The 26,426-nt window shown below is 33.7% G+C and overlaps 6 protein-coding genes across 8 annotated transcripts; 3 read left to right on the top strand and 3 right to left on the bottom strand.

Annotated features, from left to right (window-relative positions):
* Window positions 1–243: 243 nt before the first annotated feature.
* Window positions 244–1,220, top strand: LOC146529434 (DNL-type zinc finger protein-like). Its single transcript, XM_085201397.1, has one exon. It carries the CDS (start codon window positions 380–382, stop codon window positions 899–901), a length of 522 nt encoding a protein of 173 aa, XP_085057523.1. The 5' UTR covers window positions 244–379; the 3' UTR covers window positions 902–1,220.
* Window positions 1,221–1,748: 528 nt separating this feature from the next.
* On the bottom strand, window positions 1,749–5,395 carry LOC146529433 (uncharacterized). The gene is made up of 2 exons (XM_085201395.1): window positions 5,160–5,395; window positions 1,749–4,746 (listed from the first exon to the last, which is right to left on the bottom strand). Exons 1-2 carry the CDS (start codon window positions 5,241–5,243, stop codon window positions 3,196–3,198), a joined length of 1,635 nt encoding a protein of 544 aa, XP_085057521.1. The 5' UTR covers window positions 5,244–5,395; the 3' UTR covers window positions 1,749–3,195.
* On the bottom strand, window positions 5,383–9,171 carry LOC146529432 (uncharacterized). The gene is made up of 3 exons (XM_085201916.1): window positions 8,619–9,171; window positions 6,267–8,380; window positions 5,383–5,448 (listed from the first exon to the last, which is right to left on the bottom strand). Exons 1-3 carry the CDS (start codon window positions 9,169–9,171, stop codon window positions 5,383–5,385), a joined length of 2,733 nt encoding a protein of 910 aa, XP_085058042.1.
* A 967-nt stretch (window positions 9,172–10,138) lies between these two features.
* On the top strand, window positions 10,139–10,994 carry LSm1 (U6 snRNA-associated Sm-like protein LSm1). The gene is made up of 3 exons (XM_085201708.1): window positions 10,139–10,368; window positions 10,442–10,626; window positions 10,750–10,994. Exons 1-3 carry the CDS (start codon window positions 10,311–10,313, stop codon window positions 10,921–10,923), a joined length of 417 nt encoding a protein of 138 aa, XP_085057834.1. The 5' UTR covers window positions 10,139–10,310; the 3' UTR covers window positions 10,924–10,994.
* Window positions 10,995–11,667: 673 nt separating this feature from the next.
* On the top strand, window positions 11,668–23,112 carry RhoGAP54D (Rho GTPase activating protein at 54D). Of its 3 annotated transcripts, none has more exons than XM_085201705.1 (10): window positions 11,669–11,978; window positions 12,097–12,284; window positions 12,445–12,654; window positions 13,382–13,590; window positions 16,228–16,418; window positions 16,652–16,824; window positions 20,242–20,387; window positions 20,781–21,329; window positions 21,850–22,040; window positions 22,393–23,112. In XM_085201705.1, exons 1-10 carry the CDS (start codon window positions 11,950–11,952, stop codon window positions 22,934–22,936), a joined length of 2,430 nt encoding a protein of 809 aa, XP_085057831.1. In that variant the 5' UTR covers window positions 11,669–11,949; the 3' UTR covers window positions 22,937–23,112. The 3 variants fall into 3 exon arrangements, with proteins under 3 accessions (XP_085057832.1, XP_085057831.1, XP_085057830.1); XM_085201704.1 differs by having other exon boundaries at window positions 11,670–12,022; XM_085201706.1 differs by lacking the exon at window positions 20,781–21,329 and having other exon boundaries at window positions 11,668–12,022.
* A 29-nt stretch (window positions 23,113–23,141) lies between these two features.
* On the bottom strand, window positions 23,142–24,574 carry LOC146529429 (uncharacterized). The gene is made up of 3 exons (XM_085201707.1): window positions 24,341–24,574; window positions 23,690–24,166; window positions 23,142–23,283 (listed from the first exon to the last, which is right to left on the bottom strand). The coding sequence occupies exons 1-3, from the start codon at window positions 24,433–24,435 to the stop codon at window positions 23,163–23,165; spliced, it is 693 nt and encodes a 230-aa protein (XP_085057833.1). The 5' UTR covers window positions 24,436–24,574; the 3' UTR covers window positions 23,142–23,162.
* Between the last annotated feature and the right edge of the window lie 1,852 nt (window positions 24,575–26,426).

Below are 26,426 nucleotides of genomic sequence, written 5' to 3'. Positions count from 1 at the left end.
CCTGACACCATCATATACAGATCATACATTTATCAGCTTTATCACTATATTTTTTTGCAAAATTATTTCAAGATTAATATGCATTTTATTATGGTATATTCAATTATGTACATAATAAAGAGCGTTAAAATACAATATTAAAAATATTTTTCAAAAATTGATAAAGCAATGCGATGGACTCTAAAAATTAAATGTAATTGACATTTGACAGTTTTTATCACGCCGTCGTTGACATTTAGTATAGCTGTTTAACGCACATCTCTTCGTCTTAGTCTTCATCACAAACAATCACAAATTCGTAACTTACGTTGAAGTGAGTGATGCAATATTTGAAATTTAAAAAATACCAAATTCTTAATTGATTTTAACACAACAGAAAATGTCGCGCAAGACCTTAATTGATTTTGTGATAAAATATCATAAACCAAGACTGGTAAATAATATGGTATGTTTTCCTAGCAATGGGAATTCATTTTTCGGTCGCCGTTTTATAATTCCACCAACTCCAGCCTCAAATTCAACTAAAAAAATTCAATCCCCAAGACATTTCAGTACAAATGTAACAAATTTTAATGAAATTCAACTTACAAGCAAGCCAGAGAAAACAGAAGGCAAATTTCAACTAATGTTTACTTGCAAGAAATGCAATACACGTAATTCAAAATTCATTACAAAACTAGCATATTATAAAGGGGTCGTCATAGTAATATGTGATGGCTGCGATAACAAACATTTAATTGCAGATAACCTCAACTGGTTTTCAGATATGAATGGCAAGAAAAATATTGAAGATATAATGGCTGAAAAGGGAGAAACAGTCCAAAAAATTATGTCTAGTGATTTAGAATTTATTGCACAAGAAATAGTTGGTGATGCTGAGACTAAATCATTAGATAGTTAATAAATATGTGTACATAAAAAATGCTGTAAATATATATACTTATACTGAATCTAGCTAATATTTTTTATTAGGCTGGTTGTTTAGCCAGGCATCTTGCCAAATATTTGGTCTGGTAGCTCACTATACATTTGCCTATTTGGTGAGGTAGCTCATGGAATAATTTGCTATTTAACCAAGTTTTACCTATTTTCCCAAGTAGCATGTCAAATATATTATTTACAAGCCTATAATATTTAAGCATTCAATTAAATTATATGTGATTTAATGTATATATTAAATATTAGTATTATAAGGGAGGTATTAAAACAATTGCAACAGATTACATGACTTATTTATTTCATTGTATGGCCGAGCTAGTAAAAAATATAGCTTATAAAATATTTGAGTAAGTAACATAGCAAAATTAAATTGATTAAATATATGAAATATTCACTATTCATAATGTAGCACCATAGTGCTTTATAATTATTGTACTTAATTGGCACCAGATGGTAAAAGTTTACATAAATCTAGAGTTACATCAGCCTATATGAGAATTGAATTTTTTTAGCCACATTTATTTCTGCATATAGCAGGGTAGGCAGAAGGGACCAAGTGTTAAGAGACTCCATTCACTGATCAATTTTTGAAATATTTTGTAGAGTGGCTTTACTCAATACCACTGTCTACTATTAAATATAATCATTTCTCTGAATTGATCGGATTGAAACCACAAAATTTGTTTTTTTTATGAATGTGACAATTTTAAGTAATAAAATTGTCACATTCCTAAAAAAAACCTATTTCAGATGATTTCATTTAAAAATTGGATATTGATTTATTTGAGCACTATTTAGTTCTTATAAGATTTTTTCTTAATGGAGTTTTTTATATAATAAAATATTAAATATAATTTTGTAGACTACATGTAAGCTGATGATAGTAAATATAAGGCACAGTAAATCACATGGGTAATAACAATATAATCTCTAAAGAAATTGCGCATAAAATATACATTAACTATCCTAATTCTAATTATAAAGATCTTTTCATTTATTTTTAATATGGAATGGTAATTTGAAGACAGTCAAAAAATATACAATACATAATTTTGTAAAATACTTAAGAAATTAATTTATACTAAAGACATTAGGTACAAGTGGATATTCATAGTCACTAGTCAGATATGGGGCCATCCACAAATTACATCCAGAGTTACGCAAATTTTAATTGAAATTAACAATTATATTAATAGTAAATTAATTTGGTAATGTGATTACATCACACAAATTTCATAATTCCCTCAGTAATGACATAAACCATAAATGCACTGGTCAAATTTGAGAAGCTATCCTTATCTACTGTGAATTCACACCTAGAAGTTCTTAAATTAATATAGCAATTCAGATATCGTTTGTACTTATATGTATTTAGGATAATTCGACTTAACATTGTATCCCATATTTAGCAGGATAGGATAAAATCTAGTGTAAGGACACTCCATTCCCCATTTTTGGTACAAATTTTAAAAATTATGCTGTCACAAAATCTAGGACACACCAACTTTTTGTCACACTCTGTCGATCCTCTCAATTTGACATATTGAGTGACGTAATTTATAGATCGCCCCTGAATTAGAATATAGTAATATAATAATACTTCAATTATTAAACGAATAATTTGCTTAAGCTTTGTAGCTGCATTTTTTCAGTTAAATTATATTTTTTTTATAAGTCATACTAAATAAGGGTTTAACTAAATTTAATAATAGGGTAGGGTAACAAGATGTAATTATTGCAAATTTAAATCACTGCAGAGAGCAAGTTAATTCTAGTAAATAAAAAAATACTCATAATACAAAATGCAAAAGAATAACAACAGATCAACAATAAGATGAATAATCCTAAAACCATGCTAGATTTTTATAATCTGTAATACTTAAAGCATATACTTTTTTTATAATATATGGTAAGAGATCAGTAGCTTTACATTTTTAGGCTGAAGGACTCTAGTGTTAAGACATTGTTTCTTAATTTCGAGATATTGCGCAACTTAACATCGTGTATGGCCAGAGCTGGGCAATGAAAATACAATCATTCCTCCTGAACCCATAAACATCGCGTTTACATTCAGATTGTATCTGCACTACAATGGCCTTGTATAGAGCTATATATCTTGTCGATAAACAATAATTGATCTACTTATTCTTTCACATTCAAATAGTAAAATGGAATATGTATTGGGAATGCATAATAATTTCACAGTTTTAGTTGCACTTACTTATTGCTACTCAAATTTCAGTCTTTAAATCCAATCTATACTCGTTTTGGACGGCTTACAATTGCATAATCTGTACCATTACAAGTATTATGGGTTATATCTTCTAATCCAATTTGATTTTGCAGAGCTTGAGCTTGGGCAGCCGTTGGAACCTGGGGTCCCGGTGTGTTAGGTTTCCTTATCATGCCATATCCTAAATGAGAATCGTCAGCCAATCGTGCTGTTTGCATAACATTTTCCACCTCATCATAGTCATTCCATGTATCTTTTTTTGTATCATTTAGAGCTAATGTTGTAGGCCTTGCTTCAATCTTTCTATATGGCGAAGATTTATTCAGTTTGCTAGACGAACCAAAATATTGTAGCCTGTCATAATTTTCCTCCTCAGGGTCAACAATGGGACTTGGTAATAGGATGATTCTAGAAGATTCTGGGCCCGATGTATTCAAATTATCCTGAGATCGTGATATAAATTTCATAGAATTTGGATTGTCTGCTAAATTGGGAGTGAATTCTGTATGATTGGGTGCGTCAATGCCAAATGTTTTCCAGGCCTCACTTCTAACTTCAACCTTATCGTATGGCACTGATGGGGGACTATGTTCCCTTTTAATTTGATCTATAGGTTCATAGTTATCTAGTTTTTTATAGCGACCAAAATCAATGCTCTCATCTGTAGAGCTCAAATCTTTACTTATTTTGTGTAGATTTATTATTTTTCGAGGTGGCTTTTGCGGTTTAGGCTTTAATGCAGGCTTAGGCATAAGTAATGGAATTGTATCTCTTTCTGTACTAGTAGTCTGATGACTGGATATTGAAGTTGTTTTGAAAGAGAGTGAGCTTAAATTCAAATCATCAGGTTTAGTTGCCACTAAAGGACTTCTAGATCCTGGGAAAAGATTAGCAATAGGCTGTATATTAAAGTCACTGTGTTCAGGACTGTTAAGATTATCATTGCCAATCATTTGTTTCATTGTCTTCATTTTAAGAGACAAACACTTAAATATTTCAGATTGGTTTGGATGCTCTAAGTGGAAAATACCTTCACCAGTATCACATTTTCTGCCTGCTTCAAATGTAAATTTACCCTGTCTGTAACCGTACCGTCTTATATATCTATATGGCCAAGTCGCGTACAATTTATTATCATTTACATCTCTTAACTCAATGGCTGTAACTGTTAATAGAAGGAGATATCTAATTGGTTCAAATCCACATCTGGTAGAGGCTTCTGATGAACACATTTTGACTGAAAATACTCCTTCTCCAGAAGAACAATAAAGATCATTATCTTCATCACAAGATATGGGACTGGAGTCTCGCCCTTTAAAAGCAACTGATTGTAGAGCAGTAACCCATTCCAGTGTTTCTTGTTCTGTTTGTGCACTGATTTGTTGAGTATGTGACTTAGTCAATATAGTAATAGTATTGGGACTAGAATGTGTAATTTTTATGCAATTTTCAAGAGTAATTACTTTTGGAATAGCACCAGATGGTACATCGTCTTTGTTGTCATATATTTCGAGTCTCTCTATTCCTTGTATACTTGCATTGAATAGTATACAATATTTTTGTTGCCAATTTTTCTGAAAAAAAAAGTATACTTCTTAATACTTAATAATAACAAAGCTTAATGCACTTTGTAGCCAATATTGATTGGCTGCACTGATTGAATAAATATTAGGATTTTATTTGTATAATTTACGATCGGAATAATAACGAGGAGCATTTGCATTTAATATTGTAATTAATAATTGCAATGAAATTGTCAAAGGAAATACAAACAAGTAAATTTCCGCTTTTTATTTATATAAATCACCAGAATTATTAAACGCTGTAAAGTAATTCTACATGTACACATACATCAACCCCTGACTCATTAGAAAGCATATTGTCATAACTGTATCATGCCGCGTGTAAATTTCTTTTAAAGATAATACTTAAATTACTTTATATTTTTTAACATTTAAAATGATTAGTACGTTATAAGCAATGGTACCTTCTTCGGAAATTTACTGAACATATTTCCTCCCGCTGGTGGAAATAACAAACAACCAAATTTTATTTCATCGTCGGGCTCCATTGTAACAAAATGTTGTGAGGAAACTATTAAGAAAACACAGTTACGACGATCATATCACTCCAAATCATTTAATAAATATCAAATAAAGTGAATGGAATACTTTTACACTTTTAATTATTCACGCGGAAGAAAAATATTTTTAAATGCTCTGAAGTGCAATGCAAAATGCAACAATAAGTGACAGCACTGACAGATAGTAAATTTGCTGTACAGCATATACTTTTATTAAATTAGCGAATTATTTTTACATTTTTAAATATAAATTATTATAAAAAAAAAAAAAAAAAAAGATACATTTAAAAATATAAAAAAAAAAAAAAACCACTCTTCCGAGGGCGGGACAAGGGTCCAAGCCATCGGTGGCTAGGGCTCCAGAGAGAGGAACCTCCGCACAATACGTGCCGTCTCAAGTAATACTGCCTTCTGTATCCGGTTCTTGATCCAACAGCTAAGCGATAGCCTCTTAAGGTGTTGGTCGAGGCTTTTCGCTATTAAACCGTTAACTGAAACCACTATCGGCACAATGATAGTCGCATTGACATCCCACATGGCGGTAATCTCATGAGCTAGGTCCAAATATTTAGATTGTTTTTCTTTTTCGGCCTTCACGAGATTTTCATCATGTGGGATAGTAACGTCAACAATCACTGCGCGGCGCGCCACTCGGTCTACTAGTACTATATCAGGTCTATTGGCAACAATATACCTGTCAGTAATAATAGACCGATCCCAGTAGAGCAAAGCACAGCTATTTTCAAGAACTGACATGGGATTGTACCTGTAGTAAGGCACCTCCAATTCTACAAGGCCATATTGAAGAGCAAGTTGCTGGTGTATTATCTTGGCTACTTGATTGTGTCTATGCAAATACTCACCATTAGCAAGATGAGAACAACCAGAGACAATATGTCTGAGGGACTCCCCAGGTCGATGACACGCCCGGCAGATGTCGATAGTGCCATCTTTCATAATATGTCTCTGGTAGTTCCGTGTCTTGATAACTTCGTCCATAATTGCACAGACAAAACCTTCAGTTTCTCCGAAAAGATCCCCGAACTGTAACCAAGATAATGATGAAACAGTATCCACGTCCTGGCCCACTAGGGCTCTATGGAATCTACCATGCAGCTCCTTGCTCTTCCATACAGCCATGCGATCAGAAGTAGTAAGGACTACAGGCCGACGCCAGTTCTCTTTGCCCAAGGAAAGAGGAGTAAGGCCTTTGTCAACTGTTACCACATCCTTGTGCATATCCACGTCAATCTTGAGAAAATATTCTCTAAGACTGCATACCTCGTGGTTATGGAGGTTCTTGACATTCAAAAAGCCACGACCTCCACACTTACGCGGGATATACAGTCTCATTACAGACGAACGCGGATGGTGCATTCGGTATGTCGTCAACAATTTACGTATTTGGCGATCTACGGAGTCTAACTCAGTCTGCGTCCATCTTACAATGCCAAAAGTATAGGCTAAAAGCGGCATAACCCAACCGTTGAAAGCACGCACCTTGTTGCCACCAGATAAAAGGCTGCCAAGCACTTTTTTCAGGCGACTAAAGAAACGCTCCTTCACCAATTGCTTTATGCTCCGCTCATCAATACCCAATGCTTCAGACATTCCAAGATATTTATAAGTCTCACCTTCACCAAGAGTTCTGAAGGAAACAGAATCTGAAATGCAAATATTATCAGATCTTATCACACTCCCCCGCACTACATGCATGCTAGCACATTTATCGACGCCAAATTCCATTCTTATATCACTACTAAAAGTTTGAGTTACCTTTAGTAGCCGCATAAGATCAGAACGTTTTGACGCAAATAATTTCAGATCATCCATGTACAGCAAGTGAGATATGACCTTACCCCCCCGGCGAAGACGAAAGCCTAAACCTGAATCCTCTAACATAGTGCTAAGAGGATTCAGAGCTAGGCAAAACCATAAAGGACTCAGACTGTCACCCTGAAATATACCCCTCTTTATCCTTATCGGTTCAGACGTTGCAGGAATATCACACTCCCCTAGATGACGAAGGACAGTGACCCATTGTCCCATACAAGCCTCCAAAAATGATCTCAAAGTCATATCAATCTTATATAACTCCAAGACCTTCAAGAGCCAAGTATGTGGCACTGAATCATATGCCTTCTTATAGTCTATCCAAGCAGTAGTGAGATTTTTCCTGTTCCGTCTTACCTGTTGGCTTATAGTTGTGTCAATGAGAAGAAGTTCCTTTGTACCACGGCCACCAGCCTTACATCCATTCTGAGTCGGTGCCAAAATTTTGTTACGAACAATATGTCCTGTGATTTTTTTATTCAGAATAGATGTAAGGAGCTTATAGATCGTAGGTAAGCATGTTATTGGGCGATAGTTTTTAGGCTCCGTGGTACATCCGGATTTGTATGACAGGAATGTTACACCTGTTGTCAAAAATGTTGGTAACGTACCAGAATCAAGGGCCTCCTGGAATTGTGTTGCGAAAACGGAATGTGAACTGCGAAACCACTTCAGCCAGAAATTATGCAACCCATCTAGCCCGGGACATTTCCAATTACTAGCATAACGAATAGCACACCACACGTCAATTTCGCTTATTTTTATTGATCTCATTGGTATAATATTTTCGCAATTTTTCGCAATATCACAAAACCATTCACCCTCAGTGTGTTCAACAGGAGCCGACCATATACTACGCCAAAAACCAGCACTAGCATCTGGATTCGGGATCTCGCAATTAACCACACTATCCCCAGAACGTTCCCATTTCCTGTATACACTCCGTTGGTTCTTTTGAAAGGCACTATTCTGATTGTATCGATCCCATCGTTCTCTATATCTTCTAATGCGTTTTGCCAATGCATAGAGTTTCTGTTTCAGAAAGTCAATACGGTTTGTGACGTTAGCCATATACTCACTGGGCTTTAAATTTGTTCCAGCAAATGCTTCCGCCACAAACCGCATGACCCTCGGTCGACGATTACCCGACTTGAAACTTATTAGCTTACCAATGAGGATTCTAGTCAGATTTATACGCTTTTCAGTGTCGTACTGCCATGCCGGCACCGTATGCTTTGACGCCTTAGTACCTCCTTTATTTGGGAACTGTACACCAGCAACACGACATACAGCTACAGCACCACAATACAACAATGAATGCGTATCAGTAAGATCGTTACAGTTGTTAAAATGACTTGGCAAATGTTGATCTAGAATCCTCACTAGTGCTATGTTACGTCTATGCATAGGCAAACGAGGTAATTTTGGTCTGAGATTTACCGGAATGGAACCATATTCCAAAATAGCATCTTTCAAGCTTCTCCTCAATCGCTCATCATCCTCAATCACTCACAGACAACTCAATATTACCTTGCGACTCAATGTTGGCGTGCTGGAACTGTGACCGGATGTCGCAACTCTTGTTGTTGGTAGTATTGACCTGCTGAAAGCTCAAGCGTAGCCTTTCCAGTACGGATTCATCCAGCAGATGACGTCGCTGAATGATCCGCACCCTGTCCGACAGTCGCTGTGCAGTAACGGTCGCTGTTGGTTCAAGCTCCTGAAACATAGACAGTAACCTTGAACGATACGCAGTGAGGTTAGTTCCCCCCTCTGTTGCCCTATAGTACGCACGCATGACACTCTCATTCAGTTGTTGAGACCATCTCATGCGAGGCACTTTACCACCGGTAGCGGGAGCCTTGTTGAGCATCCTCGACACTCCTGGCTCCAAACCCTCCGATGGCGGGATGTCGGCGCGCCGGCGTGGTCTTAAAGCCGGCCCTTCCGACTCTGACATTCCTCCCTCCGAACCCGCAGTCGAAGCCGCAGTGCGATAGTCGTCTTCTGATGACGGCGGTTGCGGATTCGAAGGGTAACATCTCCGCCCATGGTGTTGGGAGTGCACTTGTCCTCCTGGCATATCCGTCACTACTTTTTACTCTTGTGCCATCTTTTACCAATATTTGTTTTAATTCTAGTAATCCAGATCATATTTTTGTATCCCATTTGCTTATGGTTTTGTACTTTTCCTAAATTATTTATTAATTTATATCAACAGTAAAAATTTTTCCTGACATGTTTGTTTGACGGTTGCTAGGGTTTTTTTTTTATGAAAGATGGCACTATCGACATCTGCCGGGCGTGTCATCGACCTGGGGAGTCCCTCAGACATATTGTCTCTGGTTGTTCTCATCTTGCTAATGGCGAGTATTTGCATAGACACAATCAAGTAGCCAAGATAATACACCAGCAACTTGCTCTTCAATATGGCCTTGTAGAATTGGAGGTGCCTTACTACAGGTACAATCCCATGTCTGTTCTTGAAAATAGCTGTGCTTTGCTCTACTGGGATCGGTCTATTATTACTGACAGGTATATTGTTGCCAATAGACCTGATATAGTACTAGTAGACCGAGCGGCGCGCCGCGCAGTGATTGTTGACGTTACTATCCCACATGATGAAAATCTCGTGAAGGCCGAAAAAGAAAAACAATCTAAATATTTGGACCTAGCCCATGAGATTACCGCCATGTGGGATGTCAATGCGACTATCATTGTGCCGATAGTGGTTTCGGTTAACGGTTTAATAGCGAAAAGCCTCGACCAACACCTTAAGAGACTATCGCTTAGCTGTTGGATCAAGAACCGGATACAGAAGGCAGTAATACTTGAGACGGCACGTATTGTGCGGAGGTTCCTCTCTCTTGTTGTATATTGTTATTACTCATAGTATATAGTTGTATCCCATAGTATATTATTAAAGAGTAGGTGTCATTATTAAATAATACAAAAAGAATGATATTTGTAAATAAAAGCATTGTGTCTAATGACTATGATATTTATTAACAAAGATCTTTTGTACAGTGCGATATTAAATGTTGTTATCTGTATTAAATGTACTGTCAAAACGGAATAACCTGTGTGTCAAAATAAACCGGACTTGAAAAGCTGAAAATCCAAATCTTGTTTTGATTTGAAACTTTCGATAGTATTTATTTTATTAATAATAAAATATATATTTAAAATAATAATTACACTATAGAGATTTTGACTGTAAACATGTCAAATAACGTAAACCCCTTAGCAGGAACAGCTCACTTACTGGATGAACTAGATAGTATGTTAATTTTTCACTAAAGCTATTGATATTTTATTTTATAATCTATTTTATTAATTATTGTTTTATAAAGAAAAACTTATGGTGTTGCTGCGTGACGGAAGAACATTAATTGGCTATTTACGTTGCGTGGACCAATTTGCTAACTTAGTCTTACACAAAACCATTGAAAGAATCCATGTAGGTCGAGAATATGGTGACATACCAAGAGGAATTTTTATAGTAAGAGGTGAAAACGTGGTTTTATTAGGTGAAATCGTAAGTAAATTATATTTACTCTTAAATTCATACAGTCATTTTCATTTGCTTAATAATAATTTTATTGATACTTCATTGTAACATATTATTTTTAATTATAAACTTTACTAATAATACTTACAGGATAAGGACAAAGAAGACAATCTTCCACTGACAGAAGTATCGGTTGATGATATACTTGATGCTCAAAGAAGAGAACAAGACTCTAAAACAGAACAACAAAAACTTCTTTCTAAAGCACTCAAAGAAAGGGGACTTAATTTATTAGCAGACCTGGGTCATGATGATATGTTTTAAATCTTGTTAATTTTAATTATTTTATCATTAAACCTATTATTAGTAAATTTTTAAATATAATAGTTTATTTATTTTTTTATTTCACTATAATATACAGGTATATATCTGATTATGTTTTATGTATTTAAACCTTGTGAATTGAACATATGAATTTATCTTTACTTTTATTTCTGTATATTTTTATAGAATGGTTTTGAGAAAATAAAAATATAAAAAGTATGGTATATGGTTGTGGTGCAGTGAGATAGCGTCTACTGCTAAATGTGATGGTTCAGTTTAATTATTTAAAATATTTTCTTTTGTGAATGAAGGTGTATGTGAAATAAAGTATCTACATAACTTTTGCTCTTCTGCATACCTTGCTATGTAGGAAAATTCTTTTTATTGATTTAAGTAGATGTATGGCCATGAAGTGGAATAAAAAATGCACAAAATGATGAGAAATGCACGGTAAAAAATTATTAAGTAGGTAGCAAGACGTACGTTTGTATAATATAACGTGATAAAATTATACAGAATTAAAAATTAATGTACTAACTTTTAATGTATTTTGTTATAAATAAATAAATAAAAAAAAAGAAGATAATCGTGTACGGTATTCTTTACATATACCGTATACGAATACCGTTTATTTCGATTTCAAATATTAATTAATATTATGAACAAATATTAATTAATATTTGAAATTGAAATAAAACATATAATTGAATAAATTATTTTATTCAATTTCTGAACGAAATCAGTTTGACCGTTGTGTCTTATGACAATTGACGTATCGTTTGAAAACAATACCGCAAGTAAAAAACGGATTACGGGTTATCCTAATTTTATTATTACAATTAAGTATTATAATTTATATACTACATATAAATGAATATATTAAATTACAGAAATAAGAATATTTTTTAAATAATGGAAACGGTCATAATAAATAGTTTGTAAAACCCGTAGGCACGTTGTGTGTAACTTTGAAAATATTTCCCGAAATGTGTTCATCTAATCCAAATATTATAGAGAGGCTTAGAAATGAGAATTTGGAACAGTTTTTTATTTTAGTGCGTATGCATTTATCTTTTGTTGTTGATATAAACACAGACGAGTGAGTATTAACTGTTTATATTTAATTCAACTTAATTTACTTGAGGATTATGATATTTCTTTTAATTATTCTAGTGTCGATTGTTCGACGGATAAACCAAAGCAATTTAGGTGGAATTTTCCTAAGAAAACGAAAAATGCCAGTTCAAGTTCTAGTCAAAATACTATTACCAACACAAAGAAAATTGAAGAGACAAACTCGATTACCGCAGATGGAATACGTAAACTATATGAATTAATAGAATTCCTATCGAAGCCCGATAGTAAATATTTGAACATTTCTATATTTATTTTAATAACTTTTTTCTAATATTCCATTGCTTTGTGTATAATAAAGTGTTATTACCTACCTATCTATAATATTGATAATTTCATATCATTCTTTGTATACAATTTAACAAAAAATATATTTCCTACCACTAGATGTAACACAAGAGGGTATATTTCGCCGTACCGGCTCTCTGAGTAGGCAACAGGAACTCCGACAGTTGCTCCTCAATAGTTCAAGTCTAGGACTTGATGAAGGAAAGTTCTCAGTTCATGATTGTGCTTCTGTTTTGAAGGGATTCTTGGCTGAACTACCTCAACCATTGTTAATGGATCAGTATTATCAGACTTATTGTACTTTAGCAGGTTAGTAAATTTAGAATTTGTGTAGCTTTATACTTTATTTCCTTAATGTAGCAGAGTAGGCAGAGAAGATGTAGTGTTAATAATCTTGAAAACAACCTGGTTTTGAGAAATGGTGTAGTAAATGATGAAATTTTATGTCAAGCATTGTGTAGCCAGACAGGTGAAATGAAGATTATTAATGCCCGTGAAAATTACTGAATCCACAACCATTGTATCTAAGGTTATATGCTCTACCACTATACCAGAATATCCTCTTAGTATTATATAATAATGTTTAATATAATTAGAATTAGTGTTTATTTGTGGTGCAGTCACACACTTGTGTGACTGTAAGCACAACAGTTATGGGTTTGATTCCCATTCATTGGGAGAATGAAAATAATAAAAAAATATATAATTCATTAAATAAATAATATTTTAATTTGTAAGAAATTAAAATAATATTATATAAATATTATTTAAATTTCTTCCCCTTCGGCTTCACCTAACACACAATGCCTCGAAAATTCAGTCTAAAGCGGGGAACAGAGTGTTTTAATACTAGGTCCCTCTACCTACCCTAAGTGCAGGGTACAGCACAATGCTCAAAAAAAAAGAATATGTTATTATTTATTATTAGCAGTTTCGAAGAGTCTTGCTAGTTTAAAATTTTTTTCTAACTGTTTTTCTATTCTTTTGTGTGTAAATATATTCGAAAAGACTTCAGACTTCATATTTCACATTTCAGCCCAATACCCTCCGAATATAGAATCATCAGAAGTTAAATTGCTAACAGCGTTACAGCTTTTGCTATTACTTCTAACACCATCTCATAGGAATTTTTTAGAAAGATTACTTAGTTTGCTTCTTTTGGTGGCTGATAATGAAGCAAGTAATAGAATGTCACCTGATACTTTAGCCACTATGTTTACACCGCACCTGTTGTGTCCCAGAAAGGTAATATATATTTTTCCTTTTTTTAAAATATTTTCTTTTATGTTTATGTATGTTACATTTGTATTCTGCAAATGGTAGTGTAGGCAGAGGAAACCAAATTAAAAAATTAAGAAATTCTTTTTTATGTTCTGCTTGATTATGAGACATAAGATGTTTACTGGTGGAATATAAAACTGCTCTTTGTGTTGCTACAGTAGGGAAGTAAATATATATTTTTCTAGTGAATTGGGATGAAATCCATCATGTCATTTACAGGCAAACATGGTCACACTGTGCCTCTTTATAGTTAGGTATTCATTAAAAAATATTTTATGAGACACAACAGTTTAAAAGAATGCCTTTTAACGGTGCACATGCACTGTTTAAATAAAAAATAATCATAAATGTGAACCAAACCCACTCCACTCACATATTTTGTCTCACATAGCTATAATAGCCTCTAAAATTGTAACAAGATAAGAATTTCGACATAACTGTGTGAGAACGTATGGCTTAGTTGTCAGAGTGCTTGTTTGAATGGTTTCCAAAAAATACCTCTTCAAATTCTGCTGCATTCAAAATTGTATATGTTTTCTAAAAATGATTTGTCTTACTAAGTGTGGTAGAACACTTTAAAAATTATAGTAATAGCCTATTAAGACATCTAAGAAGAGGAAGCAGATCATTACCAAATTTATGTCCTCACAAAAGCATTGTATAGACCAAACAATCATTTCCTGTTTATTTGGAGCAGAGTTGCAAAATTTTATTTGTCTTTGTTAAAACATGTCTTGTTTTAATATTCCTGTTATACATTATTACTTTCCTGTTATACAGGGTGTCCCAGGAGCCAACGATAAAACGAAACCAGGTGATAGACCAAGTCGTGACAGTTATGAGAAAAATATAAAAAAAAATCTTTGTCATGTATTTTTCATATTATATTGATTTTAAAAAATATCGGAAAAACCGACACCCTGTGATGGTTTTTCAAGTCCCAGGACTACAAATATTACTCTTTCTTCATTTTTTTTTCTGTAATGTAATCATGAGTAATCCTTCCATGAATTACAGTTTAAGATTGAAACATACGTGCATCAGTTTTCAATAAAACGTGGTGTTTTCGCCAAACATTAAATTCAAAATATTTATTACACCCAACTTTAACCGACTATACTATAAAAAAAATGTACTACTCTGTTTTTGCAAGTGACTTTAAAAGTTGGCGCATTTAATCTAGATTCCGAAATGGTACGACACTTGCTGGATTACTTCTTTATTGAAGAGAGAAAAATCGAAATACACGATAATCGGGATGTCGTTCAGCTTTTTGGTATCTTTTCCGATACATTCTAGATTGCAGCATTAGCGTTACATAACCATTCTCCATGAATGAAATGCATATTGGCAATGTGTCAAAGACCGAGTATACGGCCTGCGAGAGCCCGGACTCGAGCACTATCCTTATAATTCCTGGGCCATCCCCTAAAGTTGAAAAAGTTCAGGTACCTTGGATCCGTCATGCACGAGTCTGGAGGCATCGATCACGATCTCCTTGGCCGGATAAGAGTTAGGACGGACGGATCACAGACCACACCAGTGACCTCCCGCCACTTAGCCCAGGCAACGCTTATCCGACTTAGGGGCTGGCCCAGGACTTATAAGGACAGTGCTCGAGTCTGGGTTCTCGCAGGGCTTATATTCGGTCTTTGACACATTGCCAATATGCATTTCATTCATGGAGAATGGTTATGTAACGCAAATGCTGCAGCTAAAATGTATCGGAATAGATACCAAAAAGCTGAACGACATCCCGATTATCGTGTATTTCGATTTTTCTCTCTTCAATAAAGAAGTAATCCAGCAAGTGTCGTACCATTTCGGAATCTAGATTAAATGCGCCAACTTTTAAAGTCACTTGCAAAAACAGAGTAGTACATTTTTTTTATAGTACAGTCGGTTAAAGTTGGGTGTAGTAAATATTTTGAATTTAATGTTTGGCAAAAACACCACATTTTATTGGAAACTAATGCAGGTATGTTTCAATCTTAAACTGTAATTCACAGAAGGGTTACTCATGATTAAATTACAGAAAAAAAAATGAAGAAAGAGTAATATTTGTAGTCTTAGGACTTGAAAAATTATCATAGGGTGTCGGTTTTTCCGATATTTTTTAAAATCAATATAATATGAAAAATACATGACAAAGATTTTTTTTTGTATTTTTCTCATAACTGTTACGACTTGGTCTATCACCTGGTTTCGTTTTATCGTTGACTCCTGGGACACCCTGTATATTGTAAGATAAGATTGTTGTAATTAATAGGTACTTGGTACGTTTACGTTTAACCAATTGATGCCAGTCGTGACGCAAAGGCCCATCGTACGACTGTGAACCCGACAAATTGTGGGTTCGATTCCCACTCGAAAGCGTAACGTGGAATTCCAATGCCTCCAGAATCCGGCAGATAGTGGGGAATGGAAATAAACTTAATTCTAAGTTAGTAAACTTAATTTACTTCCTTCAAGGCGGCCACGACTTGTCGACCGTACTGTGAATTCCGCATATAGCAGGGTAGGCAGAGATAATCTAATCTTAATACACTTCTAGTCAAATTTCAAAGTTTAAAATTTTACCTTTTATAATTGCTCTTTCAGCTATCACCAGAGAACTTTCACGCCGACTCCATAGCGTTATCTCCCCTTATAAGTTTCATGATACGTCAGTCCGCACGTCTGTTCGAATCTCCTGAACAGTTAGAGACAGATGCGACCGCTTATTTTACAAGATTAGAGAAAAGACGTGCAATGTCACCAGATGTCGATTTGGATGAAAGTATTAGCGATAGGTAAGTAAATTAATAAAAAAAATAATTTATAGATTTTTCTATTATATTTTAAAAGTTTTATGTGGTCGATTTTTATATAGGACTTAAGCGCGGCGTTGTCCGCCACTTAACACGTAATGTCTACAGAATTCAGCGGAAAGTGGGAAACGGAATGTCTTAACATTAGGATCCCTCTGCCTACCCTGCTGCGTGTGGGATACAGCGTGAAGCTGATTTATAACATATATTTTCAGAACGGCAGCCAGCACGGTATACACATTCGTAGACCGTCACAGAACTATTGTAGAGAACGCAACTAATCCGACCGACACCGCTCTAGCTAAACTATACGCTCACATACAGGCGTTGCCCGACAGCCAACACAAGAGACGGCTTGTGAAACATTTTAATAGACAAAATGGATATGGTATGTATTGTAAAGCTTAATTTTTTTTCAACTTATTTTATATAATGACTAGTTGTGTGCGGCCACTTTCTGTGCATCGATTTTAAGATGAAATGAAATCATTTTTTTAAAGTTTCCATAGGAATTTTAATATTTTATTTGATAGAGGCCGTCGTGGCACAACGGCATAAGGGTGTGTGTGTGCGTGTGTGTGTATGTGTGCATGCGTGCGTGCGTGCGTACGTGCGTGCGTGTGTGTGTGTGTGACGCGACGGTTGTGGGTTAGATCTCCACTCGAGAAAATATAAATAAACTAGCGACCCTCTTGCTGCTTCGCCCGCTTTAACTACTGGATTATTCATGTAATGTATGTTTGCAAAGCACTTAAGATAATGTGAAAATTAATTAAACCCTAATGCAACCCGCATTTTTGTAGTTTCAATAAGGATTTTCCAATTGTTTTACACAGCAAGGATTTTTTAGTAGGTACCGTAATTTTAAATCTGTGCTACTAATCTTTTCAAGTACTTATTGAAATATATTTAAACTAGCGACCCTCTTGCGGCTTCGCCCGCTTTTACTACTGGATTATTCATATAATGTATGTTTGCAAAGCACTTAAGATAATGTGAAAATTAATTAAACCCTAATGCAACCTGCATTTTCATAGTTTCAATAAGGATTTTCCAATTGTTTTACACAGCAAGGATTTTTTAGTAGGTACCGTAATTTTAAATGTGTGCTACTAATCTTTTCAAGTACTTATTAAAATATATTTAAATTACTATTTTTAGATAGTTAAATGACTATTTTTAAACTTTGTAGTAGGTAGGTTTGTAGTAGGTAGGTAGGTTTTTGTTTATAATTTTTAAGAAATTATAAACAAAAACCTACCTACTAATAACTACTATAAAAAATATGAAACCAAATATATCGCGCTGAAATAATACATTCAACTCCAATTATCCAATACGTGCAAACGCATCTAAATCTTCGTTGCTATAAAGGCAGGTGGGTTTTTTTTCGAGCTTTTGGTTAATGCTGAAGAGGGTATTCTGTCCCTGATGAAAAGCAAGCACTACGTGGCTGCCTGCGAGGAAAATTAAATAGAATGCATCGGCCGGGAATCGAACCCGGGCCGCCCGCGTGGCAGGCGAGCATTCTACCACTGATCCACCGATGCGTGTAAGGCAGGCGGGCGCGGCGGACGCATGGCGAGTGACGAGCCGTTTCGCAGCAAGGATTTTTTTTATATTGTAACAACTTCTAAAGTACTTATTAAAATGAAAAACAGTAAAAGACAGCTTTGGTCTACATTAAATGGCCAACGTAACTAATATACTTATTTATATGCTGAGAGTAAGGGATAAGTGAAACTTGAGTAACATACAGCTGATGTGTCAACGGCGGGATGTGTCAACAATTAAATGTGTTTTTCTGTAAAACTATTCGCAATTTCGAAATATTGTAAAAAGCAAATTTTATCTTCGTTTAACATAGAAAATTAATAAAGTATTTTAAAGGATAAGGATTAATACCATTATGGAAAAATATCCCTCACAATAAAAAATATATTGAAATTATTATTTTTAGAGAGAAAAATGATCACTACACGTTATTCTTAAAAAAAACGAATATGCCGTCGCGGACTTTTTTGTAGATCTTATTAAGAGGAACAATACTCCAGTACATTTTTTTCATGTAGTACTTACCATTAGAGCAGCGCATGCGCGAAAGTGTCTCAACGGGTAGGACTTTATACACATTTATCGTATTTATGTTAATTTACATAAGAATGTATAAATAATAAACTATATATAAACCTTCTACGAAAAACACTCGACTTAATGGTGAAGACCGCATCAAAATCCGTTGGGTGGTTTAGAAGAAGAAGAGTTAGAAACAACAGACAGACACGAAAAGCGACTTTGTTTTATAAGATATAGGATGACTATTTTTAGATAGTTAAATGACTATTTTTAAACGGAAGAAATTATAAACAAAAACCTACCTACTAATAACTACTACAAAAAATGTGAAACCAAATATATCGCGCTTAAATAATACATTCAAATCCAATTATCCAATACGTGCAAACGCATCTAAATCTTCGTTGCTATAGAGGCAGGCGGGTTTTATTTTTTTTGAGCTTGTGGTTAATGCTGAAGAGGGTATTCTGTCCCTGATGAAAAGCAAGCACTACGTGGCTGCGGGGAGGAAAATTAAATAGAATGCATCGGCCGGGAATCGAACCCGGGCCGCCCGGGTGGCAGGCGAGCATTCTACCACTGAACCACCGATGCGTGTATGGCACACGGGCGCGGCGGACGCATTGCGAGTGGCGAGCCGTTTCGCAGCAAGGATTTTTTGATATTGTAACAACTTCTAAAGTACTTATTAAAATGAAAAACAGTAAAAGACAGTTTTGATCTACATTAAATGGCCACCGTAACTAATATACTTATTTATATGTTGAGAGTAAGGGATAAGTGAAACTTGAGTAACATACAGCTGATGTGTGAACGGTGGGATGTGTCAACAATTAAATGCGTTTTTCTCTAAAACTATTCGCAATTTCGAAATTGTGTAAAAAGCAAATTTTATCTTCGTTTAACGTAGAAAATTAATAAAGTATTTTAAAGGATAAGGATTAATACCATTATGGAAAAATATCCCTCACAATAAAAAATATATTGAAATTATTATTTTTAGACAGAAAAATGATCACTACACGTTATTCTTAAAAAATACGAATATGCCGTCGCGGACTTTTTTGTAGATCTTATTAAGAGGAACAATACTCCAGTACATTATTTTCATGTAGTACTTACCATTAAAGCAGCGCATGCGCGAAAGTGTCTCAACGGGAAGGACTTTATACACATTTATCGTATTTATGTTAATTTACATAAGAATGTACAAATAATAAACTATATATAAACCTTCTATGAAAAATACTCGACCTAATGGTGAAAACCGCATTTAAATCCGTTGGGTGGTTTAGAAGAAGAAGAGTTAGAAACAACAGACAGACACGAAAAGCGACTTTGTTTTTTAAGATATAGGATAAACCAGCTATCCAGAACACCGCAGGGGGAACCTAGTGTTAACACACTCCGTTCCCCACTTTCTGCCGAATTCTGGAGGCATTGCGTGTTGAGTGGCATAACTCAACGCCGCGCTTTGCCTTGACACCAGGGCGAAGAAATGGCAATATAAACGTAAATTATCTACACCAAATTTAATAGGCAGTTTATGTATGGTATAAAATATTTTATAAAAACGGTTGTGGATTCTATTCCTACTTATGGGAATGAATTATTTTCATTTCCTTGTTCTGGTAACAAGACATTTTTGATTGGCCAAATTCAAAAAGAGAGGGACTCTCACCGCGCGATACCGTCAGCCTTTAAAACTTTTAAAAACCTTATATTACAGGTACACCAATACAAATTCAAAGGACGGGTAAAGTGGCTGGTTCTAGAAGTTTCGGGGACTCAATCAAAAGGCATATATTTAACAAGGGTTTATTAAATAAAACACCAAAGAAGGGATCTGCTAGTACTATTAATACTGTAGAAGAGGTAAGGTTAAATGATATATTATTATAAAATTGTTAATATGTCATGTTATTTGTTAATATGTTTGACAAAATGTAGGAAATGTCAGTATTAAATAAAATTAAGAAATTAAATTTTATTTATACTGTTACGTGAGTGTTTATACTTAATAACAAATGTATTTTTTTACATTTTTAAAACTATTATTGCTATGTTAAATCAATATTTCATTGGTATAATCGGATATGAAAATTATTTTCTTAATATTGAATATTGATTGTTAAGGATTTAAATCAATTTTGCAAACATATCAACAATTCAAGCATGTTTGTAACTAACTGTCCACGTGTCTGCCACTCATAATATTACGTCTATCTAATAACTTTCGCTAAAGCTAAAAGCATGCATTTATTACAGAAAACCAAAAATAAAAAACATCAAGACGATAACAAAGTCGATGTTACACACAAGAACATTGTACTCAAAAACTTAGCGAATAAAATAGCGAGTACCGAATCGATCGATTACGATTCCGATTCGAGTACATTATCGGAAGGTGCTCTAAATAAATCGAGAAAAATGAGTCCCAAATTCGTTTCCGAACCAAATTTGAGTCTTTTAGCAAATGAAGAGACACCGAAAAATACAAAAAAAAGATTATTTAGATCTAAATTGAATCAAAATACAGGGAAAAAGTATCAAAAACGTGCAATACGTACTACACCTACCTGTGTCTCTTGTGTAGATCAAGATTCGGAGGACAGCTATAACAATTTTAACACGCCAAATAAAAATGAACCTATAGACAATGAAATAGAATTTAAGTTGCATTATTTGACAAGTACACCAGGAATATCGGATTTTGAAGAACTTGAGAATTGTGAGACGCCATACATAGTTAATTTTAGAAGAGCCTCAATGTCGCCTATAACGAAGTCTACACAGAAACTGCCTAAAGCGATGCAGGTTTGTTTTGCATGGCTTTTTATGTATGCATATGCTTTTTTTTATTCTTTGTGTGTCGCATTCTAATGTCTAATTTTAACAATATTTCTTATCTTATTTTTACCTGCTCTTAGACCGGGCATCGGGCATTTAAATAAACATAAATATAGTATGATATTGGAACTTACATTCAATTGCATTACCCTAAAGTAAAAAAATCATGTTATGTTATATTTTTTTAGGCTCTCTGTTTTAGCTGGGCACCCTAAGTGAGACAGGACACTTGGATTTTCTTGAAGACTTCCGTTTCCCACATTCCGACGAATTCTGGAGGTAATGGGTAATGAGTGGCGAAACTCAACGCCGCGCTCTGCCTCATTACCAAAGCGGTGAAACAAAATTCAATTCCTCGACTTGGGGGAATCAAACCCACAACCATCGCACTTACAGTCATACACTTGAGCTACTGCGCAACGACGGCCTCAAGTCACAGTTTTATTATATTGATCGATTTATAGATTATTTATTATAATTTTTACAGGAATCAATAATGACACCAAGATCTCGTAAACCGTTAATTATTACATCAGAACAACGCGATTTACCCGAAACTGTAGAAACAAAGGATGTATCAGTAAAGTCTGATATATATTCGTCGCTATCACCAAAAAATGATAGTGACTTTGTGTCGTCCGATGACGATATGTCACGATCTACGTTTTTGAGTGAAAGGTATGATTTTTTCAGGGTATTTGAGGTATAATATCTTATCAATATATTTTTAAGTATTATATTATTTAATTTAATACAAAAGTGAGCTTAAAGTTTCGGAAATTGTATCCCGCATAGCCAGGACCTATTGTCAAGATGATACTTCATTTTGATTAAGATACGCCATATGAACGAATATGTGCCACCTCTGTCTTATCAGAGTGGTAAAATGAAAATTATTGAAATAGAATCATTGCCTAATGTAGGAATCGAACCGACAGCCATACAGTCAAACCATATCCGTTTGCGGTACAATGGCCTGTTATATTATATATTTATTTTTAACTATACTTACATAACATTTTCATTTTAGATCAGCAAGCGTTTCGCTACGTATGAATGCAGAACCAAGATCCGATTCCGTATCCGACATAAGCCCTCTAAGATCGGGCATCACTCGATTCGTAATAAGCCACGAAAAACGAAAAACCGAAGACCTAAACACAACACTATGCGAAGAAAATTTAATACCAAAAATTAAAATTACCCACGACATGACTAATTTGCAAACTAAATCCCTTACTGAACCGTTCCGAGAATATTTATTAAGTAGGTCCGTATTGACCGCGACGCCTATTGATTTATCGATTTTAAATAAATCAGATGATGATAAATTAACTGATTCTTTATTATATTGTCTCGATGGTAACGTACCATCGGATTTAACGTCGTCTATAAGTAACTTAGCGGTCGATTCAAGTTTATCCAATTCAAGATCTCCACTACAAAGTGTAAATAATTTAAATTTAGAACTAAGTCCAAATAGAAAGAGATGTGCGAGCACTTCAAGTGCAACAGATAACAAAAAAATTATGTTCGAAAAAGAAAATTTTGAATTACGTGAGACTGATCTGTAGGATGCATGTTTGAGTGCCTTTTACGATATAAAAAAAGTTACTCTCCATTGCGGTATGATTATTCATATACATATTTTTTATCTATATTCTTATAATTTAAAGTAGTATTTACGAATTGTAAATGCCTTTTTAATATTACAATATATTGAATTATAATAAAAACATGTCCATAATAAGTTTGTTGTTTAATTTTGTTTTTATTTAAGTAATGACGATATAAAATTTATCAAATAATGCATATAACAGTGATTATTATAAGAATAATGCATGTGAGGTAACAGTAGAACTGACAGCAGAGACGGTAGCAGTAATTTACGAATCTTCTTGATATATTTTCTTTTGTATTGCTGAAAAAAATAAAGTGTTTCAAGATTCTAATCAAAATTAACCACAATGCGAAGAAAAAAAATCTGTTTATAAGTGTTACAAAATTAAGGAAGTTACGGATGTAGGTAACATTTCGGATGTACTATTTCGGTTTTGGTTACGGATATTCCATTTTTAATAAATTTATTTTCTAAAGAATAATTATTGAAAGATTTTTAACTCTGTAAATTTATTGCTTAACATTTTTTAGTGGTGTTCATACTTGACTTATTGCTACGTCGTACTAAGTACTAGTGTATGGGCTCGGCAAGAGAAAATTTAAATTTATCATAAATATTCTCATATAGACTGCGCAGTCTAAACATTCGTAGGCGAAATTATACTGTTAGAAATTTGTTTTAGCAAAATTTATAACAAAAAACTTACTAACGCTTAGCAGCCACTGATTTCGATTGTGCCCGAGGCTTAACACTGGCAGACCTCTCTTTGATGTATATTTTTTCTTTCTTTATTGGTGGTACAGAAGTACTTCTTTTATTTCTTGTAAATACTAAACTTTTACTAATTGAAGGCAAAGGTCTGAATTTTTCTCTTTCTCTTTCCCATTTCATCAATTCCTGCATACGTTCTCTTTCGTACTCATCTCTTCTTTGTTTCTCTAGTAATTTTTGTTCTTTTTTGTGTTCAGCTATCAATTCTTTCAAGGCTTTCCTTCGTTTGTACCATCGACATATAGGTGATGTTTTTTGTTCTTGTTCATAATTGGATCGTTTACGCACTTTCCATATTGTAGGTTTTTCTAAATATTGCACTGTTTGCTTTTGATTGTATTTTTGTGGTTTGTAGTAGGCTATCGTCACTGGTGCGGGAAGGTTTCTAGGTTCTTCTACGTAAACCTGGGGACTGACAGTAGAAAAAGGTAAAGACAAAATTATATAATTCATTATATATTAGGTATATAAGATATCATTTTTAGAGTAGTTCTAAAAAGTATAATCTCTGTTAAGATTGAAAGTATTTATAATCAAATAAAGTACATTAAGGCGAGAAAAATTAATAGGTAAGAAAAAACATTACTGAACAATTATTTTTTTCTTGCAGCTTGGACATTTTTGGCCGGGCCTACAGGAACACGGCTTTCCTTTAGTCGATTCTAATATTTTATTGATCATTTGCACATTTTTGTCTCATCATTAATTTGCTTGCTTATTTTGAACTTTGAAGTATAAAATATATAAATTACAATTATGGCATATTTGACAGCAAGACTTGTAGTTATATATTGACTTAAATAAAAACAATCGTAAATGACATTGGTTTTATAATTAAAAGAATGTTAAAAATATTTATTAGTGAACTCAATGCGTCGAAGCCAACCAAAGAAGTCGAAAAAAGGGTCAAATATACAATACAAGGGAAAAGACAAATAAAAAAAATTATTAGCTTAGAATATGCTTGAAAACAATTTCTCTTGAAATTCCAACGAAATTGTTAAATTGTAACCTATGAATTGAAAATTGTAGAAGCAAATACGGCAAAAAAAACATAGAGCTTGAAAATGTGTAAATTCATAATTGGCACCTTTAATAACAACTGTGTTTAATACTTCGATATATCAATAATGATTTTACATTATATATCTACTTATTTGTCTACGTATGAACTTATTTTTACTCGCGAAATTTATAAATTCTATATTCTATTTAAGTAGTCGCGATTTAGATAATAAAACATAATTGTTTTTTTTTTGTTTTTATTCAAAGCCACCTATTTATTATTTACAAAAGACGACTTTGACGTAATTGTAATAAAATTATCTCTGCAAACTTAATAATGACCTTTATCTTATCAGTACGGAAACGTTTAACTAAAGTAGGTAGGAGGTACCCACATATTGTTTTACATGTTATTACACTTAATTAAATAGAAATATTAAAAATTTAATATAAAAATGTAAAATTTATTATAAAAAGATATATACCTAACATAATTAATAAACATTATTTTGAAAAACGAAAATCTATACTATCTATGATACTTCTAAACTTATATTATAAATCTGAAAAGTTATGAACTACAAGTGAACTGAAGAAGTGATTTACTAGTTCTACAATTATTTTTCTATTACGCTTAGTTAGGTAAGTTTACTATGCAACGCGGGTAGGAGGTGATCCTTTCCCATATGGAGTAGATATGGCACAATTTTGAAATAGCATTTCCTATTGTTTTTCGTGTTTATGCAATGTAGGGCAATTTAAGTTATCAGCAACTTAATGCTAGCTTAGATACGTTTAACTCCCAGGGATCCATTATCGTTTATATTTTGTTGCTTCTATTATAGAGAAAGTTTCTGAGAGTTGTACTGTGTACGGCCACCACTATAATTATTCTATGCATTCTGGATACAAAGTATTAAAATTGCATAGTCAAGTCAAGAGTTTCCCACAAGCGTGCGCAAAGTTTTAATTATATTCCTCTAGAATTTTTTAATGGAATTTTAATATCGATGAAATAGAGCCAACGTAGCGCATGAAGAAAAATTTGAATGTCCCTACATTTTAATTTAAAAAAAACCTCCGATCTGGCAAGGCGAGCGCGGTGTTAAGTTCTGCCAGTCAACATATAAACACTAATGAAACTAAGAAAGAGTGAGGTTGAAAAATTTATTAATTTTCTTTGAGTGATGAACGAACCCACAAGCGTTCGCGTTTATAGTCGTAGGTACCATTGCGCCACCAATGATCTCATTTAATAGCTCGTAGTACTTATAATAATAATAATAATAATCACAGTGCAATAGTCTTAAAAGTTTACATTGCGATCTTGACTGATAACGGTTGATATGGTAACTGTTAATTTATGCAATTTCATAATAAAGCATATGGCTTTCGATGTTATGTAAACGCAACCTATTATATATACTATTTGTTTTATTGTAAAAAAAATGTTAAATTGAACAAAAAACAATGATTAAAAGAGATATTGCATGGCTTTCAATATAAAACTCTTGAAATATAAATTTCTCATTATCGGAACTATGCTTTGGAAATGTAAATTTAAATAACCTTATACTTAAATCACAAAAATCGATGGTTATAGAAACAAATATGGACATAAAATCCATACGAGAATCGACGATGTCCCCTAAAAATTGATAATTGAG

The sequence above is a fragment of the Heliconius melpomene genome, chromosome 18 (genome assembly GCF_056956725.1).
Source record: "Heliconius melpomene rosina isolate 202511_hmr_F chromosome 18, ASM5695672v1, whole genome shotgun sequence".
Lineage (NCBI taxonomy): Eukaryota > Metazoa > Arthropoda > Insecta > Lepidoptera > Nymphalidae > Heliconius > Heliconius melpomene.
Note: the sequence above shows the minus strand (reverse complement) of the source record. Positions and strands in the feature narration are given on the sequence as shown.

Coding starts and splice junctions, on each gene's coding strand:
- RhoGAP54D (XM_085201704.1), top strand. CDS start 11,910: ATGTGTTCATCTAATCCAAATATTATAGAGAGGCTTAGAAATGAGAAT. Junction 16,419..16,651: donor GATGAAAGTATTAGCGATAG/GTAAGTAAATTA, acceptor ATATATTTTCAG/AACGGCAGCCAGCACGGTAT. Junction 22,041..22,392: donor TCTACGTTTTTGAGTGAAAG/GTATGATTTTTT, acceptor TTTTCATTTTAG/ATCAGCAAGCGTTTCGCTAC.
- LOC146529429 (XM_085201707.1), bottom strand. CDS start 24,435: ATGATCAATAAAATATTAGAATCGACTAAAGGAAAGCCGTGTTCCTGT. Junction 24,167..24,340: donor AAGAAAAAAATAATTGTTCA/GTAATGTTTTTT, acceptor TTCTACTGTCAG/TCCCCAGGTTTACGTAGAAG. Junction 23,284..23,689: donor TCAGTGGCTGCTAAGCGTTA/GTAAGTTTTTTG, acceptor TATTTTTTTCAG/CAATACAAAAGAAAATATAT.
- LOC146529433 (XM_085201395.1), bottom strand. CDS start 5,243: ATGGAGCCCGACGATGAAATAAAATTTGGTTGTTTGTTATTTCCACCA. Junction 4,747..5,159: donor TCAGTAAATTTCCGAAGAAG/GTACCATTGCTT, acceptor TTTTTTTTTCAG/AAAAATTGGCAACAAAAATA.
- LOC146529434 (XM_085201397.1), top strand. CDS start 380: ATGTCGCGCAAGACCTTAATTGATTTTGTGATAAAATATCATAAACCA.
- LOC146529432 (XM_085201916.1), bottom strand. CDS start 9,171: ATGCCAGGAGGACAAGTGCACTCCCAACACCATGGGCGGAGATGTTAC. Junction 8,381..8,618: donor CGCCAACATTGAGTCGCAAG/GTAATATTGAGT, acceptor GTGGTGCTGTAG/CTGTATGTCGTGTTGCTGGT. Junction 5,449..6,266: donor TCGGAGAAACTGAAGGTTTT/GTCTGTGCAATT, acceptor TATGCTGTACAG/CAAATTTACTATCTGTCAGT.
- LSm1 (XM_085201708.1), top strand. CDS start 10,311: ATGTCAAATAACGTAAACCCCTTAGCAGGAACAGCTCACTTACTGGAT. Junction 10,369..10,441: donor CTTACTGGATGAACTAGATA/GTATGTTAATTT, acceptor TGTTTTATAAAG/AAAAACTTATGGTGTTGCTG. Junction 10,627..10,749: donor TGGTTTTATTAGGTGAAATC/GTAAGTAAATTA, acceptor TAATACTTACAG/GATAAGGACAAAGAAGACAA.